General features: G+C 47.3%; 1 protein-coding gene across 2 annotated transcripts in view; it reads left to right on the forward strand.

Moving 5' to 3' along the window:
• Nucleotides 1-18,019, forward strand: part of SPECC1 (sperm antigen with calponin homology and coiled-coil domains 1) — a 125,467-nt gene that overhangs the window by 104,481 nt on the left and 2,967 nt on the right. For both annotated transcript variants that reach the window (XM_063295768.1, XM_063295775.1), the window contains 2 exons: nt 11,495-11,611; nt 17,368-17,427. In XM_063295768.1, the coding sequence (XP_063151838.1) occupies nt 11,495-11,611; nt 17,368-17,427 (177 nt within the window). The remainder of the gene's footprint in view (nt 1-11,494; nt 11,612-17,367; nt 17,428-18,019) is intronic.

The raw sequence follows: 18,019 nt of genomic DNA on the forward strand, positions 1-18,019 counted from the left end.
GTTGCCAAGGTTGAGAAACACTGCTCTAATCACTGTCCTTAGGAAAGAGAGGCATTCTTTAACTGCTTCGGCTCAGAGAGGAAAGATTTGTAAAACAGCCAAAGCATTGCTGATTAATCCGCTTAGCGCTGTGGCATCTGCCTGTCCAAGAAGACTGTGAATGGTATTTATCCCGTTTTAACACTTTCCCCAGCCCAGCCTTTTGCAACTCCAGTCCCGGAACTGCAATGTGTATTTGTGCTGCCTGGGAATTCTGGAAGAGGCAGCCCATCTAGATGGTGCCAGGTTAGGGGAGGCAGTGCCAGGTCGGGCATGGATGCCAAGTGATATAGGAGGGGTAGTGCACCCTTGTGGATCCTTCTGCATCTTCCACTTTCTTCCACTGTCCTTTCAACGTGCCCTGTGGACTGTGACTATCTTTATTAGGTGTTAATTCCCGGCCAGCTTCTGGCAAGCAAAATCAGTGAGGGACTGCATGATTCGTTTAACAACCACATGGCTCGCTTAACAGCCACGGTGATTTGCTTAACAACCGCCGCAAAAAAGGTTGTAAAGTCGGGTCAGATTTGCTTAATGACCCCTTCGCTTAGCAACCGAAATTCCGGTCCCAATTGTGGTCGTTAAGCAAGGACTACCAGTTGGAGTAAAATTTTAATTAGTACAGTGACCTTGTGAGGAAGGGCAAGGGGGCCGTGATCATCTGCTGAGCTTCAGGTCAGACGGAGAGCTCGAAGTGAGCTTTCCCATCCCAGCCGTGCCTTCAACCTGCCATGGGAATCCTTCTTTGCCTGCACTGGTTTGATTTTTAATTCAAAGCATCCTCGGGGGTCATCCGCCCAGAAAGAACCCATTTCTAACAAGCGGCACATTTGAAAACGGCCCTGTCTTCTTTCCCTCCAGCCAAGCTTCGGAGAGCCTTTTTTTCCAAATCTCTCCAGCACCTGCAGGTAAAACAGGGGGAGCTTTGATGGTGAACAGGTGGACACCCCTGCTGTCATGTTCCCATTCTAATGTCTGGTTAACATTGTAACGTTTCACATGTCATTCTCTGTTCCGTATCCCTTCACCCGGGATTTTTCCATTCTGTTGCACTCCCTTGTTTTGAGAACTTGGAATGCATGTTTGGGTTTGCGCTCCTGTTCAAGGTTACGTTCCCAGGCGCGTCTAACGGCATTCAGCACCTGGGAGGGGGAGCGCCCTGACGGGCGAAGGGGCGGGACCTGCCCACAAGCAAGGCTTTTAAGTTTGTATTTGGCGCGCTTTTGCTCATTCTCAGCTTTCTCTGTATTTGCATACTATTCCTTTAATAAATCAGTTATCTTTAAGCCCGAGCTTATGAGACTGAGTATTTGGGTTTAGGCAATCATTACATAAAGCTGAGAATCATTTTTCCATTTTCCGCTGGCCCCATCCAATCCTTGGATAAGAGGGAACGCCAGCGATGACCGAACCTCAACTTCGCGTATGTGAGGGAGGCGAAGAGGAGCGGGAGGTGGCCAAAAGCCGGCCAGCGCTAACCTCGAGAGCGCAAAGAGCAGCACGTCGGGAGTTGCGAGATACCCAATTGGACGAGCTGCTGACATCCATACAGGAGAGTCTCAGGAGTGAACAGAGATCTGTTATGGAAAGAACCACGGGGAGGGGGTCTCCCCAATTGGCCTGGGAGCACGAAGTCCCCTTGTCACCGAAGGTGGTGATAACCAACCAACCCCCGGAGGAGCCGGTCACTCCGGCCCGTATGAGGGCATTGGAAGATAAAATGGATTTAATAGTGACGATCCTCAAGGATCTACCCAGAGAGGATCAGCCCAGAGTGGCAGAGCCCACCCCGGAGGATTGGGAGGAAGAGCCGTCACAGTACCCCAGGCACAGCACCCTGTCGACCCGGGGGAGAAGTAAGACTCGATCAGCCCATCAAAGGGGAGAGCGAGAGGCAAGACCCCCTAGGGATCGACCACTTGTGGGGGCTCGGCGTACGCTGTCATTCGCGGCACCGCCACAGCCAGCTGAGCCGGTAAGAACCTTCCCACCATTTGGAGTGAAGTTTGATGGGGATCCCGCAACGCTCTCCTTCTTTATTACGAATGCCAAGCATTATATAGAAGATTGGGGTCGGAACTTTCAGTCTGAACATGGCAAGGTCAATTTCATTGCCAACAAGCTGAGAGGAAGGGCAGCGGATTGGTATGTGCAACTATGCCAAGCTGAGGCAACTGAGTTAGAGGACTTCGATGAATTCTTGTGGGCACTCAAGGAGCATTTCGAAGACCCCCTAGCCCAAGAAACGGCCAAAAATGACCTGCGCAAACTCTACCAAGGGTCCCTCTCAGTTGCTAAATATGCGTTGGAGTTTAAAGCTTTAGCAGGAAAAGTGGAAGACTGGTCTGAGCCAACAATCATCGAATTGTTCAAGCAGGGGCTAGAACCCGAAATCCTTCGATGGGCGCTAGGCAGAGACGATCCCAAAACGTTATATGGGTGGATTCAGTTGGCGGGAAGCGCAGAAAATGCCCTACGAACCTACGCCCATACCAAAGAGCTTAGACAAACACGTCTTGCTAGAGGAGCGCGCACATCTGGACTTGCCAGCCGCCCCAAACCGAAAACCTGGGAAGAGGAGAGGGAGCAACGGTTCTCCAAGGGTCAGTGCCTCAGATGTGGGAAAGACGGGCATCGAGCCACGTCGTGCCCGAGACGCCGTCCTGAGGAACGACAGACGAAACCCACGGTAAAGATGCCTGCTCCTGCTCCACCGCGAAAACTGAAGGCGGCCCTCGCAGAACTGGACCCCCCCGACCTATCCTTCGGAGAAGAGGAGGAAGAGTTGCAATTCGAGCAGCCGGCGGGAAAAGCCTACCACCTGCCCTGAAGGGCGCCCTAGGGCAGGTGGAAGAAACCGGGCGTAACCATGATTCGGTGAGTGGAAACTTCCCCACACTGACTGTTAAAGTTAAACTGAGCTCAAAAACCAAAACTGTGGAAGTATGGGCTATGCTAGACTCGGGTTGCTCCCGTTCCCTAATGCACCCTGACGTGGTAGCAGCTCTCGAACTGCCCACGTTCCCTTTGGCAAGACCCATGATTTTCACCCAGTTGGATGGAACTATGGCGGGAGGGAAACCAGTCAATCTTTCCACGGGACTGGTCGCTTTGCAGATGGGCTCCCATCAAGAAAAGCTGCCATTTGTGGTAGCTCCAGTGGGGGGCCCTCTGGTAATCCTGGGAATGCCTTGGTTTGTGCAACAAAACCCTTTCATCAACTGGCTCCATAGAACTGTAACGTTTGCAGATGGATTTTACAAAGTACCCGAAAAGGACTTACTGGAAGACATGGAGGGTGGGGGGGTAGCGTATACCACTGTGCAAACGCTTCACCCTCTTGAAGGACTACCCAATCAGTATCAGGATTTTGCTGAAGTATTTGGGGAAAAAGAAGCGGATCGCTTGCCACCCCACCGAAAAACGGACTGTGCCATTGAATTTTTACCAAATGTAAAATTGCCTCACCCAAAAATATACCCCATGTCTCCCAAAGAGCTTACCACGCTAAGGGAGTTCATTGACAAAAACCTGGCTAGGGGTTTCATTGAGCCGGCAAATTCCCCGGTAGGAGCTCCTGTCCTATTTCGGCCAAAAAAGGATGGGTCCTTAAGACTCTGTACCGATTTCCGCGGGCTCAATGCGGTCTCAATATTAAATAAATATCCTTTGCCCCTGATCAAAGATATGTTATCACATCTGGCCAGAGGCAAAATCTTCTCAAAACTGGATTTGAGAGAAGCTTATTTTCGCATCCGCATAAGGAAAGGGGATGAGTGGAAAACAGCATTTAACTGTCCTCTTGGGGCTTTCCAATATAAAGTCTTACCTTTTGGTTTATCTGGGGCACCCGGGGTTTTTATGCAGTTAATCAATGAGGTCTTGCATGACCACCTATTTAAAGGGGTACTGGTATATTTGGATGATGTATTGATTTATACTGAAACCATGTCAGAACATATCCACTTGGTGCGTCAAGTATTGGCTAAATTGGAAAAAGCACAGTTGTACGCAAAACTGTCAAAATGTGCGTTTCATCAATCGCAAATTGATTACCTAGGTTACCGAATTTCAGCTCAGGGCATTGAAATGGACCCTGCAAAAGTAGAAGCTATAGTGGCATGGGAACCTCCTCGTACCAGGAGACAATTACAAAGTTTCCTTGGATTCTCTAATTTCTATCGGGCATTCGCCCAAAATTTTGCAGAAATCGCCCTCCCCCTTACGGAACTATTAAAAACCAAAGGACAGGGGGATACGCGACGTTCGAAGAACCCAGGCGCGCTCCTTAAATGGACTCCAGCCTGTCAGCAAGCGTTTGAAACGCTCAAACAACTTTTTACCACAGAACCAATTTTACAGCATCCAAACCCCTCTAAACCCTTCGTGGTACAGGTCGATGCTTCTGATTTTTCCATCGGCGCAATCTTGTTACAATCTGACCAATCTGGCGAATTAAAACCCTGTGCCTACCTCTCTCGCAAATTCACCGAAACAGAGAGACGATGGCACGTTTGGGAAAAGGAGGCTTTTGCGGTAAAAACGGCTTTAGAGACATGGCGACACCTATTGGAAGGTACTTCCAACCCTTTTGAGGTCTGGACTGACCATAAAAACCTGGAAGCTCTAAGCACCAGCCGAAAACTCAGTCCAAAACAGCTGCGCTGGGCTGAGTTCTTCAGCCGCTTTGACTTCACTCTTAAATTTATACCAGGCAAGAAAAACTTTTTGGCTGATGCACTCTCACGTAGACCCCAAGATGCTGGCCCAGGGCCAACGGTCCAAGGCACCGTCTGGACCGACAAACAATTAAGTCTGGCAGCGGTGACTCGCAGCCAGACCCGAGCACAATCGACTCCGCCTCCAGCCGCTCCGCCGTCCAGCGGCTCGCCTCCCTTGTCAATTCCCTCCGGTTTGCAACAACAGTTGCTCTCCCACCTTAAAACTGATACTTGGTTACAAACCAACAGACACATGTTAACTTTCACCGATGATCTTGCCTGGCGCAACGATCGTCTCTATGTACCCGAAGCAATGCGAAAAACCATACTCCAGCGCTGCCACGATGACAAACTAGCGGGGCATTTCGGCTACGTAAAAACTTTGCACCTCGTTCGCCGCCAATTCTGGTGGCCCACTTTACTCAAGGACTTAAAGGAATATGTCACTGCGTGCCCTGTATGTGCGGCGATCAAGCGCAAACCGGGCAAGCCCCAGGGTCTCCTTCAACCCGTGGCCACTCCGTCTGTCCCTTGGCAAGATATCTCCATGGATTTTATCGTTGATCTACCCCCTAGTCAACGCAAAACTGTCATTTGGGTCGTCAAAGACTTTTTCTCCAAACAAGCCCACTTTATCCCATGCGCTTCTATCCCCACCGCACAACAGCTGGCACGCCTCTTCCTCATCCACGTGTACCGCCTCCACGGTATCCCCGCCCGTTTGGTGAGTGACAGAGGCACACAATTTACGTCACAATTTTGGCGGGCATTTTTAAAACTTTTGGGTACGAAACAATCACTTTCTACTGCTTGGCATCCGGAAACGGACGGATCTACAGAGGCGGTTAATTCTACATTAGAACAATACCTCAGAGCTTTTGTTAACTACCAACAAGACAACTGGGTCGATCTACTCCCATTTGCTGAGGTCGCTTACAACAATTCCATTCATCAAACCACTGGTCAGGTTCCCTTTAAAACAGTTTTTGGACGTGACTTTGTTCCTATTCCTGAACTTCCTCATCCTCAACCACTCCCAGCCACCCTCGCTGGCTGGGCAGACTCTCTCAAAGACTCATGGTCTAATATTCTACTCGCTCTCCACCATGCCCAAGCTACCTATAAACGCCATGCTGATGCCAAGCGTTCCCCAGAACCATCCTTTGCAGTCGGGGATAAAGTCTACTTATCAACTAAATTTATCAAGTCCCCACAACCCTCTAAAAAACTTGGTCCTAAATTTGTCGGTCCTTTTCCAATTGTTGCTCAGCTCAACCCTGTTACGTTTAAACTTGACTTACCTCACAACCTTAAACGTTTACATCCTGTTTTCCATTGTAGCTTACTCAAACCCTGCCTGTCATCGGACCGTTGGCATCCGCAACCCACTCCTCCACCTCCCCTCATGATAGACAACCAGCAGCACTTCGAGGTGGCATCTATTCTCGATTCCAGACGCCAGCGCTCTACTCTACAATACCTCGTTCGCTGGAAACATTTCCCTCATCCTGAATGGGTTGCTGCTCCGGACGTGCATTCTCCTCGTCTCGTAGCCCAATTTCACTCTGCCTATCCTGACAAGCCAGCTCCCTGATTTCTTTTGGAGGGGCAATATGTCATGTTCCCATTCTAATGTCTGGTTAACATTGTAACGTTTCACATGTCATTCTCTGTTCCGTATCCCTTCACCCGGGATTTTTCCATTCTGTTGCACTCCCTTGTTTTGAGAACTTGGAATGCATGTTTGGGTTTGCGCTCCTGTTCAAGGTTACGTTCCCAGGCGCGTCTAACGGCATTCAGCACCTGGGAGGGGGAGCGCCCTGACGGGCGAAGGGGCGGGACCTGCCCACAAGCAAGGCTTTTAAGTTTGTATTTGGCGCGCTTTTGCTCATTCTCAGCTTTCTCTGTATTTGCATACTATTCCTTTAATAAATCAGTTATCTTTAAGCCCGAGCTTGTGAGACTGAGTATTTGGGTTTAGGCAATCATTACACCTGCTCCTGGCCTCAGGTGAACGTTCCCATTATGGGGTGCGTGGAAAGAGGCCGGGACAGAAAAGGATGCAGAAACAAACAGCCCTGGAGTTCAGTTCCATCCTGATGGGAACGGTTTGATCTGGAGGTCCGTGTTCCCTGTCCACATAATTCTCCGTGGAGATTTTCTGACAAAGAGCTGCTGACGGTGTCATCTTCAGCTGCCCGAGAGTAATTTAGCCTGGCGTCACCATGCCGGAGCTGGCAAGCATGAGAATGAGATCATTTCTCTCCGCCAAACCCGCCGCCCCTTTGAGAAACGGATCAAAAACCTGATTCTGCTGCTCAGAGACCGGGGTGCTTTCTTTCAGAAAAGAACAAATGTCCCCTCCCAAATCCCAGGAGGTGAAAAGATTCTTGCCAAAAGTTTGGGAAATCATAGTCGAGGCCCCATTATATTGCTGTTCTCATCGTGGTCTGGTTTTGGCAGATCTTAACAGGCTTTGTGCATGACATCAAGCCAGACTTGGTCATTTTTTGTTGTGTGTTGGGTTGCCCTCCTGGTTTTCCACCAAGGAAAAAGGTGGTCGTAGGGAGTGGCCGGCAGCCGGAATTACCTGTGTCTTGATTACAACCCATCTTGACTACTGCAACGGGCTGTATTTGGCGCTGCCCTTCAGGGGCGTCTGGGAATTGCATTTGGTGCCAAATGTAGGCTGCCAACAAGATGCCATGATACATGGGTTGCCCTGGGCATGGGTTGCTGCTGAGTACAATTGCAGGTGCGGATGCTTCAATGCACTGGTCTTTAACCTTTGATCTGAATTTTTAGTCTCTCTCCTGTGGCTGCCCCACAGGGAAACAGTTTCGGAGCTAAATCCCAGCAGCTGGAACTGGTAGTCTTGACACCTCTGGAGGATAACCTGCTGGAGAACATTATGCTTAGAATGAATTCTGATTAAAAACCAGCAAGGCCTTAAGAACGTAACCCAGAGGAAACATCGATCTGAGCAAAACCAGTCGAGGCTAAATTACAGCTGTTCTTCCCTCACTTTCTTTTCCCTCTCAACCATCGTTGCAGGCCTGCTGTCTGGGCTACCGGCCGCCGAACATCGCGCAAATATTTTCAGAGTTACGTTCAGCGCTTCAGAGATGATCGTCATCCATCGCGCTGTGACTTCGGCCACCTGGACTGTTATGGGCCGGTAGCCAAGACGGGGCGGGCAGCTCCTTTAAGAACCCGAGGAACTAGCACTGCATCCCTAGCTGATATATCTGGATCTCCCAGAGTTTCTAGGAGAAACTGTCTTGCCTTTTAAATTCAGAGAAGGATGAAAGCTTTTGTTTTTGGCCTTAGCCGAAGTAGAAACTATGGGCAGTGGTGTCCCGCAGACCCTTTGCTGTCCCTCCGGGAAAGTGAGTCGTAGTTGCTGAGGATAACCATGCTGGGAGGACCTTGTCTTCTCAACTTGCTTAGGAGCTGGCTGGAGTCTGCCGGTTGGCCACTGTGGGAAACAGGATGCTGGCCTGGAGGGACTTTTGGCTGCTCTGCCAGCCCTTTGGCCACACTGACTCCAACTCTCCCACCCCCCGAAAGGACTCGCTGCTGTCTGCTTCTCCTTTTCTTCCTGAATTTCCTGGTGTCCCATAACTCTCCTTGACGTGCCTCAGATCTTCAGCCTCCTCCAAGGTCACTGCTGACGTCTGCCAGGCCCCCCCTCACCACCGCGTGCCTTCCCATCTTCCCCTTCCTCAAATGCCTCCTGGATGTGGGGTTGACAGGATGCAAGGCTAGACAGAGGTCCTCCTCGCATTGTGCAGGCCCCCTCGCCAACTTGGATGCGTCTCCGTGACTTCCGCCTTGGCCAATGCTCCCCCGCTTTCTCCTCCATTGGTCTTTCATGCCACGGCAGCTCAGACAAGAGGCCTTGCAAACACTCCCATTCCTTCAGAGGCACGTGCCGGACCCCCAGGATCTGTGCCTTTCCAGTTCAGCAGCCCACAACTGTGCAGTGCACTCGTGCCTCCAAGCATTGGTTGCAAGCCTGTATCTCCATCTGCCCTCCTTGGCAGGCCCTCCTTGGCAGTCACTACAGGTAGTCCTCACTTAACAACCACAATTGGGACTGGAATTTCGGTTGCTAAGTGAAGCAGTCATGAAGTGAACCCAACACGATGTTACGATCTTTTTTGTGGCAATCGTTAGGCAAATCACCGTGGGTGTTAAGTGAACCCTGTGGTCATTAAGTGAATCACGTGGTTCCCCATTGATTTGGCTTGCCAGAAGCTGGCCAGGAAGGTCGAAAATGGCGATCACGTGACCGAGGGGATGCTGTGATGGTCATAAGTGTGAGGACTAGTCGTAAATCTTTTTTTTTTCAGCACCATTGTAAGTCTGAACCATCACTAAATGAATGGTTGTTCAGCGAGGACTACCTGTCGTTTCTTGAGCTAGTCGCATTCCAGTAAAAGTCCTGCGATGCTGCGTTCTCCAAATCCAGTGGCTGGGTTCATATGTCACACCGAGCTGTCACCAAACACATTGCGTTATGGTTTAGCACCGTGTGTAAACCTGCCTCAGTTTTTCCAAGGGCTGTGGGATGTCTTGACGGGGCCTGTGACTAAGCTGTGGGATTTGTTGCCCCAAGGTTTGGGGGTGACTCCAGAACAGGATCAATTCGGAGAGGAGAGGTCTAGCCAAGGGTTGTGGGTCTTGAAGATTCAGCACTGCCCCCTACGCCGGGCCAGCTTTCTTCCAAATTTCTTCCAAGGGGGCTCTAGGAGATTGAATGATGTTTGTTCTCTCGCTCTCTTGGGTTTTATTTGTTTATTTTATGCGTTTACAGGTAGTCCTTGGGTTAAGAACAAGTTCCGTTCCCAAGGTCTATCCTTAAGCTGAATTTGCACATAAGCCGGAACAGTATTGTTGTATAATACTGTATAAGCAGTGTTGTGTAATTAACTCAAACCATCGAATTTTGCATAGTTCTTAACTATGGGTTGTCTTAACCCTGGGCATTCTTAATCCAGGAACTACCTGTATTTTATTTATTTTTGATTGCTTGTAGATGGTTAGGGAGTTTTTAACTGTCGTGTTGTACGCCACCCAGTCCAGAGTTTGTGAGATGGGCGGCTGTATAAATATGCTAAATACATAAATGAAACACCGTTCCGAGAGAATCAGGAGGGGCCTGCCTCTTGCCTTCGAGCCCCCCAGAGGCTTCTGGTGGGCCATTTGGTGAGAAATGGAGCACAGCACCAAGCTGGGCCTCGCCCAGGCTAGTCTCACATCCTCCCGAACTCATAAATCTGGAGGGCAGCAAAAATTGAAGCAGGGAGATCTCCTCCGACTCCCGAGGGGCCAGCTGAAACCCAGCAGCCGAAAAGACACCACGGGGTTCCCGCCAGGACCCAGAATGTGGGGTGGGGCCACCGCACCACCTTTCGCCCCCTTTGATCCAGAGCTGCATGCGGGAAGTCTCGTTTTCACTTGCCCCGGGTTGGCACACAACAATATTGAGTGACTGTTTGTTCCTCTCCTGATTTTGAGAAAGTGCCAAGGCAAACTAATCCAATCTCCGCCAAGCGCTTTAATAGAATTAGGGTGGCCAGCAATTGAGATGAGGGCCTGGAGGTAGCAGAGCCGTTCCCCCGCCCCCAACCCGCTTGATGCCATGCCCCGAATCGTTGGCGTCCTCATGCCCATCTGAGGTCCGCAATCTTAATTTTCCCGGGAGGGGATGGCATTGATCTTGTGGGAACACGTGTCCCGGAAGGGCCTTTTATTTCATTTTCTTGCCACTGATTGCGAGTTGATGGATTGTGTTGTCCTGGAGCTGTTTCTGCCATGCAGGGGCGCAGAAACTCAGCCCCATTCTTATTTTATTGGAATTGTAATCTTGGGAAGGATTGTCTTGTCAATAAGGCCTTTGTTCCATGCAGGGAATTCCCATTAAGGGAATATATTTTTTTTTAATTATGTTGTAAATCTTAGTACCTTATACTGCGTCAATGCAGTGATATTTGTGCAGTATTGACTGTAGATTATTAATGCTCCAATGTTTAGATAACTTAGACTACTGGGGATTCAAAAAAGAAGTATTACATCAATATTAATTACAATTTAGGATGTCTGTGTTAAGGAGCGTAAGATTATTGGGCTTTTCCATTCAAAATTGAACAGAACGTTAAAAAACATTGAATGTAATGTTAAAAAAGACATTGCAGATCGTGTGAAGGTATTTGTTGTACAATACAGGGTTCAGTCTTAGGCTGATTACATAGGGTTAAAGTCTCTGTTTTTACTTAATTTTTTTTGTACCTGTCAGTAAAGAAAAGAAGCAGATAAACAAAGCAAATTTGACAACAATTCAAATGTCAAAAAACAAGAAAGAATGTAAGAAAGAAAGAAAGAAAGAAAAAGAAAGAAAGAAAGAAAGAAAGAAAGAAAGAAAGAGGGAGGGAGGGAGGGAGGGAGGGAGGGAGGGATTTCTAACTTCCCCCTTTTCATGCATTTGTAAAAAAAAATTCAGCAGGCAGACAGGGACGTTGATCCTCCAACAGACTTGGGCTCTGCCTTGTACCGATTCTGCCTGACTTCTGAGCCACGCGCAAAAGGGGATGAATGTCCAGCCAATGGCCGCTGCACTGCCGCCCGCTCGCAGGCCCCCAAAATAGCTTTGCGAAGGCGAGACCCCGCAGCCAGGTGGCCTTGCTGCGTTTCAGGGGCCAAGCTGTTCCTCCCTCTTCTTGCCTCCGCAGAACATCGAGGTCACCAACTTCAGCAGCAGCTGGAGTGACGGCTTGGCCTTCTGCGCCCTCCTCCACACCTACCTGCCAGCTCACATCCCTTATCAGGAGCTCAACAGCCAAGACAAGGTGAGTTCCTACCTGCTCCTCTAAGGGCTGCGAGCAAGGGGGCTCTTCCTAAGCGTGCCCCCTAGTGGAGGGCGAAGGGACTGCCAACCGTGCAAGGAAACGGGAGGTGAATAATGCTTGTGGACTAGCCGCCTGTTCGGGCTTCTGGGGTGGTTTGATTCTCATGCCTCCTTCTTCTTCTCTCCTTTTTTTAAGAGGAATGTAAATTAGTAAGCATAGTCCATCTACAGGTGGTCCTTGCTTAATGACCACAATTGGGACTGGAATTTAGGTCACTGAGTGGTGTGGTCATTAAGCGAATCCGGACCTGATTTTACAACCATTTTTGCGGCGGTTGTTAAGCAAACCACATGGCTGTTCAGCAAACCATGTGGTCGTTAAACGAATCATCACCCTTCCCTATTGATTTTGCTTATCAGAAGCTGGCTGGGAAGGTTGAAAATGGTGATCATGTAGCTATGGGACGCTGCAACTGTCATAAATGCGCAACGGTTGCCAAGCACCCAAATCATGATCACGTGACCACGGGGATGCAGCAATGGTTGTAAGTGCGAGGAACAGCCATAAGTCAGTTTTTTCAGTGCTGTGGTAACTCTGGATGGTCGCTAAATGAATGGTTGTTAAGCAAGGACTACCTGTTTTACATTCCAGTAACGTTCTCAGTTGTACAAACAAATAATGAAATCGAAGTTTTCATTTAAAACGCTAATTTGTTAACTTAAATTGAAAGGGAAATCTAACGTTGAAAAGTCATTCTGAATTCTAAAGAGTTGCTGGGAGTTGGGTGGCATCCACATTTAATAAATAGTAATAATAATAAAATTCATTTTTTGATATGCAAATAGCGTGGAAGCCCAAATTCTTAATTTCTTCACCCTTGTTGCAGGGGTATTGATTTTCTACCCTATCATCTAGTTCAGTGTATTATTATTAATAAATGTCCATTATTTATTTGTTGGCTGATATGCCGCCCGTTATAACTCTGGGTGGTTTATAGACCTACAACTAACACTTGGTTAAAAGATTTTACAACCTCATCCGGATACATTTTTCAGCAGTGAGGAATAACCCACGCATAGAGGGAATAGAAGCAGATAGTCTATTTCTGAACGTTTTCATACTTCCTGTACAGCAGTCCTGAGCTGCTTTGTAAAAGGAAAGAAAGCGAGGAGAATAATTATGATTAAATGGTCATACAGGTAGTCCTTGCTTAACAACCATTCACTTAGTGATGGTTCAGACTTACCACGGTGCTGGAAAAACTGACTTACGACCAGTCCTCACACTTACGACCATTGCAGCATCCTCACAGTCACTTGATCACAATTTGGACACATGGCAACCAGTTTGCATTTATGACCATCACCGCATCCCATGGTCATCTGATAACCATTTTCAACCTTCCCGGCCAGTTTCTGGGAAGCAAAATCAATGGGTAACCACGTGATTTGCTTAACGACCATGTGGTTTGCTTAATGACCATGGTGATTTGAAATGGTGACCCGATTTACGGGTCAGATTAATTTAATGACCGCTTCACTTAGCAACCAAAATTCTGGCCTCTATTATGGTCATTAAGCAAGGACTACCTGCATTTTGTGAGAAGTGCTTCCCCCAGTATCTGGATCTCTGTGGGCTGAGATCAGGCAGAAGCACCATGTGTGACTTGAAACAGGGTCTTCTCCACGGTGATCCTGCAAATAAAGAATTAGAGGAAGTCGGTTCAACCCAAGTCCCCAAATGCGCCGCGAAGGGAAACGGCCAGCGTAACTTACGGGTTAACGTTTCTCTTTTGGAAAGTTGGTTGAAATGGGATGTTTTTAATGGAGGCAGCGTGTGGAACAGCATTATTTCAAATAAGTAAATCCCTTCCCAGGTTAAATTTAGTACTGCTGAAAATACCGTCAGTTCAGCACCTAATCTGGAGAGATGTGGCAGTTATCACGTGCCAGAGAACGCAGGCACATTTGACATCATTGCTGCAGTCACTGCAGGTGATCGAGGGATTCCTTGATTATGGGCCACCAAGTCATTTTCGGCTCCTACCGGCACACAGATAGATGTACTGCAAATCACTTGCATGTGTGTTTATTATTTATTTAAAGGATTGATAAGGCTGTCCATCTTGTGCATCGTAACCTGGGGGGGGGGGTTATTAACGACAATAAAAGCTATAAAAAGCATTAAAAACCAGCACCTAAATAAATAGATAAATAAGCAAGCAGTTAGTAAGTTATATATAAATCTTGTTTTTAATTCGTCTTTGCTCCCCTGCTTCCTTTGAGGAGAGGGGCGTGCTACTTTGCACTGGCTTCAAGGGATTTGAGCTGTGGCTACCTACTCAGAAGGTTTATTTTCATGAAGTCCCCTTTCTTCCTCTTTTTCTCACATCACTCCCCCAAATAGTTCTATCGGCCTTTCCCAAATTAGCATCCTCCCCTCAAAATGTACAAACTACAGATAGTCCTCACTTAATGACCACAATTGCGACCAGAATGTTGATTGCTAAGCGAAGTGGTCATTAAATGAATCCAACCTGATTTTATGACCTTTTTTGCGGTGGTCGTTAAGCAAATCACCACAGGCATTAAGTGGGCCATGTGGTTGTCAAGCAAATCACGCTGTTCTTCACTGATTTTGCTTGCCGGAAGCCAGCTGGGAAGGTCGAAAATGGCCGCGGGGATGCTGCAATGGTCATAAGTGTGAGGACCAGTCGTAAGTCGGGTTTTCCAGCACTGTCATAAGTCTGAAGCGTCACTAAATGAATGGTTGTTAAGGAAGGACTACCTGTATATCTCCCATCACCCTAAGTCAGCACAACCATTGGCTGTACCAACTGGGAACCTGGGATGATTATAGTCTCACATCTCTGAGTGATAGACAAGGAAAGAGAAAATTAAAAGAGTGAAGTGAGAACATAAAACATCTGCAAATTGATGGCATTGGCAGTTTTCCTGGATTTTTTTTTTTTTTTCTATCCGGCCTTTATTTATTGTTATCTTTATGTTTCCCAGTAATATTATTATAGTTTCTACGGTCTGTGACTGGACTAACGGGTGGGAAGGACTATTTTAACTGGCTGATCTATGGCCTGTCTTCGCTGTCAGCCACCCTGAATCTCTGGAGGAACAGCAAGATAAGAACGATATAAATAAATTCCTACATGCATTAATAAACTTGAGAGATAATATATGCACACAAGTTAAAAAAATATATCAAAAGCTGCCTCCAGGGTTGCAGGAAAGCCAAATGAGGAATGTTAAAAACTTTAGATATTATTGCTGCCCAGGCCAAGGAACCCATGTTCGGATCGATGGATTTTTCTCTAGGGAATTCTGCCCTTCCAAAGCGCTTCTGATATTTTGTGCCAAGGCCATGCTGAACATTTATCCTGGGTGTTTTCCTAACCATTCGCCTTTGATTTAAGGATAATTTGCTTTTAGCTGCTTTTAAAGGAGAATTTTGATGCAATTCTCACAGGACACTGAAGGGGCAAGAAATATGTGCCACCGTCCCCCTTTTTTTTTTTGCAGTCCTCTTTACCCAGAGATCTACAGCCTCTGAGGCTTTCTATCCTTATTATTATCTATTATAAGATAATATTTATCTATCATATTATTATTATATTATTATCTTAATTATCTTATTTATAATCATTTGTTTATTTATTTATTTATTGCTCAAATTTAGCCACCGCCCATCTCCCCCAAAAGAGGGACTCTGGGCGGTTTACAGTAAAATCCATCGCAAAATCTCATTAAAATCTCATAAAACAATTTAATATTATATTATTATATAATATTATATAATTATAAAACAATTTAATATTATCTTATAATAATAATATAATAATTATTAGTTATAATTCATTCCAAGTTGAAAACAAGATGAGGGAATTCCTCCTTTTTCCATTTCTTAAACTTGGCAACTTTAAGGTGTGTGGACTTCAACTCCCAGAATTCCCCAGCCAGCTCACCTCTTACTATATCTACCAAAAGACCTACAGATTTTCTCAACGTCTCCTGGAATACCTGCCAATCCCTATTCTATGGAGATGTAAATCACTTGGCATCTACCATTTACTGGGACTGCTTTCAGCAATTCTGGGTTGCTGAACCAGGCCATCCCAATGCCTAAAACCTGCCCTGTAGCAATGGGAGCCCACCCTTAGCCCCCCAGAAAATTTGAGGAAGAGGGGGATCTATAAAAGGGCAAAGTGAGCAAAAACTAGAAGTTCTGTTTTAGAATGATATATTTTGGTGCCGCTGTCTCCCCTCCCTCCAGATGGCCACTCTGCTTGGTATGCATTGGGAACTAACTCCATTGCATTTTGCCAAATACGTTTTCCTTCTTTATTTTTTCTAACTCCGTTGCATTTTGCCAAATACGTTCTCCTTCTTTATTTTTTCTTTTGCCCCATTGGCAACCGAACAAGGAAGACGGAGGAAACTTAAATGTCTCTTGGGAATTTCCATGCAGGCTGTTTAGATTATCCAGCCTGTGGTTGGAGACTAGAAAAAGTACAGGTGATTGGAAATGTTTAACTTTTCCTTCCTCCTTCCTCCTGTTAACTCCTCTATTGAGGCTGCTGTTTGCCTTGGGAGAAGATTCCCCCCACTGTGGCACCAGATAGCACTGCAAATGCAAGTTTTTTAAATCTACCCTCTCCCCCACCCCCATCTTTCCCTTGCCTGATGTTATTTTTAATTTTAAAATTAAAAGCAAATGGGCATTTCACATTAACATCTACTTTGGCCACCCGGGTTGGAGGCTTCCCTCCAGAAGTGGCTGTTTTGTCTCACTGTTTATTTAAATGTTTCAATAATGAATTTACACATGCACCACCAAGGCAGTTTATTTACTTACTTAAATTTTCATATGGCCGCCCACCTTTAGCAACTCTGGGTGGCTCACAACAACAGTAAAGCCAGTAACTATAAAACAACCATAAAACAATAAAACAGTAAAACCATTGACCAAAAACAAAAATATTCTTTTTTTAGCTGTTCTTAGGAAGAGGCGGTCCTGCAAATAACCTGGCCCTGTGCCATGTAGGGCTTTAAAGGTGATAACCAGCACCTGGAATTGCACCCGGAAGGAAACTGGGAGCTGGTGCAGCTCATGCAACAGAGGTGTAGCTTGGGCAAACCTATGAATACCCAAAACGGTGCGCGCCACCGCATTCTGGACCAGCTGTAACTTCCGAGTGGTCTTCAAGGGCAGCCCCATGTAAAGCGCATTGCGGTAATCCAACCAGGAAGTGGCCAAGGCGTGAGTGAGCATCAGCAAGGCCTCCCAGTCCAGGAAAGGGCACAATTGGCACACAAGACGGCTCTGTGCCAAGGTCCCCCTAGCCGTGGCTGTCACCTGCTCACCAGGAGGCCCCCCAAATGGCCCACCAGTTTCTACAGCCCGTTGCTCAAAATGGATTTCAGTAAAAGGACTAATCACAGCAAGTCAGCCAGCCTGTTGTGCAATTAATATAAGTAACGTCTTTATGGTTTGTTTAAAGGGCGGGTGAGTCAGCCAGCCCTGGGGGGCTTCATGCCAGGCCACCCCAGAGGAGATCCTGTTTGCTGCATCACCCCCAGCATTCAAAACTTCTGGCGAGGCTTGGAGATGGCAGCTGGTCAGGCTGACAGAAGAATGAGGGCCTCCTTCCATGCTGATGCTTTTTTAAAAAACACATTTATTTTAAAAGCCTTTAAAAGTAGGTGGTGTTCCTTGATCTACCCGTTTTTTTTTCTTTTCCACAGAAAAGGAATCTCCTCCTTGCCTTCCAAGCAGCTGAAAGCGTTGGAATCAAACCCAGTTTGGTAAGTCTGTGTGTGGCTTTATTTTCCTGGGGAGGGGAAGAATAAGGGATGCAGGGCAGAGATGGGAAGGGGGGCTCCAAAGAGGGGCTCCAAATTGGTGGAAAGGCAAGGCCGACTCCCAGCGGCATTGCTAGAGGTTGACCCCAAGTCGCTCAGGTATTTTCCCTAACGTGCTGGGACTGGGGCTCCCATTGTCCCCTGCCAGCATGACCCATGCCAGCTGAAGAAGATGGGGGCTGCATTCCAGCATATCTAGAGGCTGTCCATCAGGGAAGGATGGGCCAGGATGGGCGTTGCTTAGATCCCAGAAGCCAGTTGAGGCTTTGTGTGAATTCAGTGCCCTTTAATCGGCACCAGGTTCTGGCCTGCACACTCCCACCTTCAGAGGTCACCACCAAACCAAGATGCCTTCAAAGGAAGCACTTACAGGCAGTCCTCACTTAATGACCATTCATTTAGTGATGGTTCAGACTTACGGTGGTGCTGAAAAAACCGACTGACAACTGGTACTCACATTTACAACTGTCACAGCATCCCCGCAGTCACATGATCATGATTTGGGTGCTTGGCAACCAGTTCACATTTATGACCA

This window comes from Candoia aspera, chromosome 1 (assembly GCF_035149785.1).
Source record: "Candoia aspera isolate rCanAsp1 chromosome 1, rCanAsp1.hap2, whole genome shotgun sequence".
Taxonomy (NCBI): Eukaryota; Metazoa; Chordata; class Lepidosauria; order Squamata; family Boidae; genus Candoia; species Candoia aspera.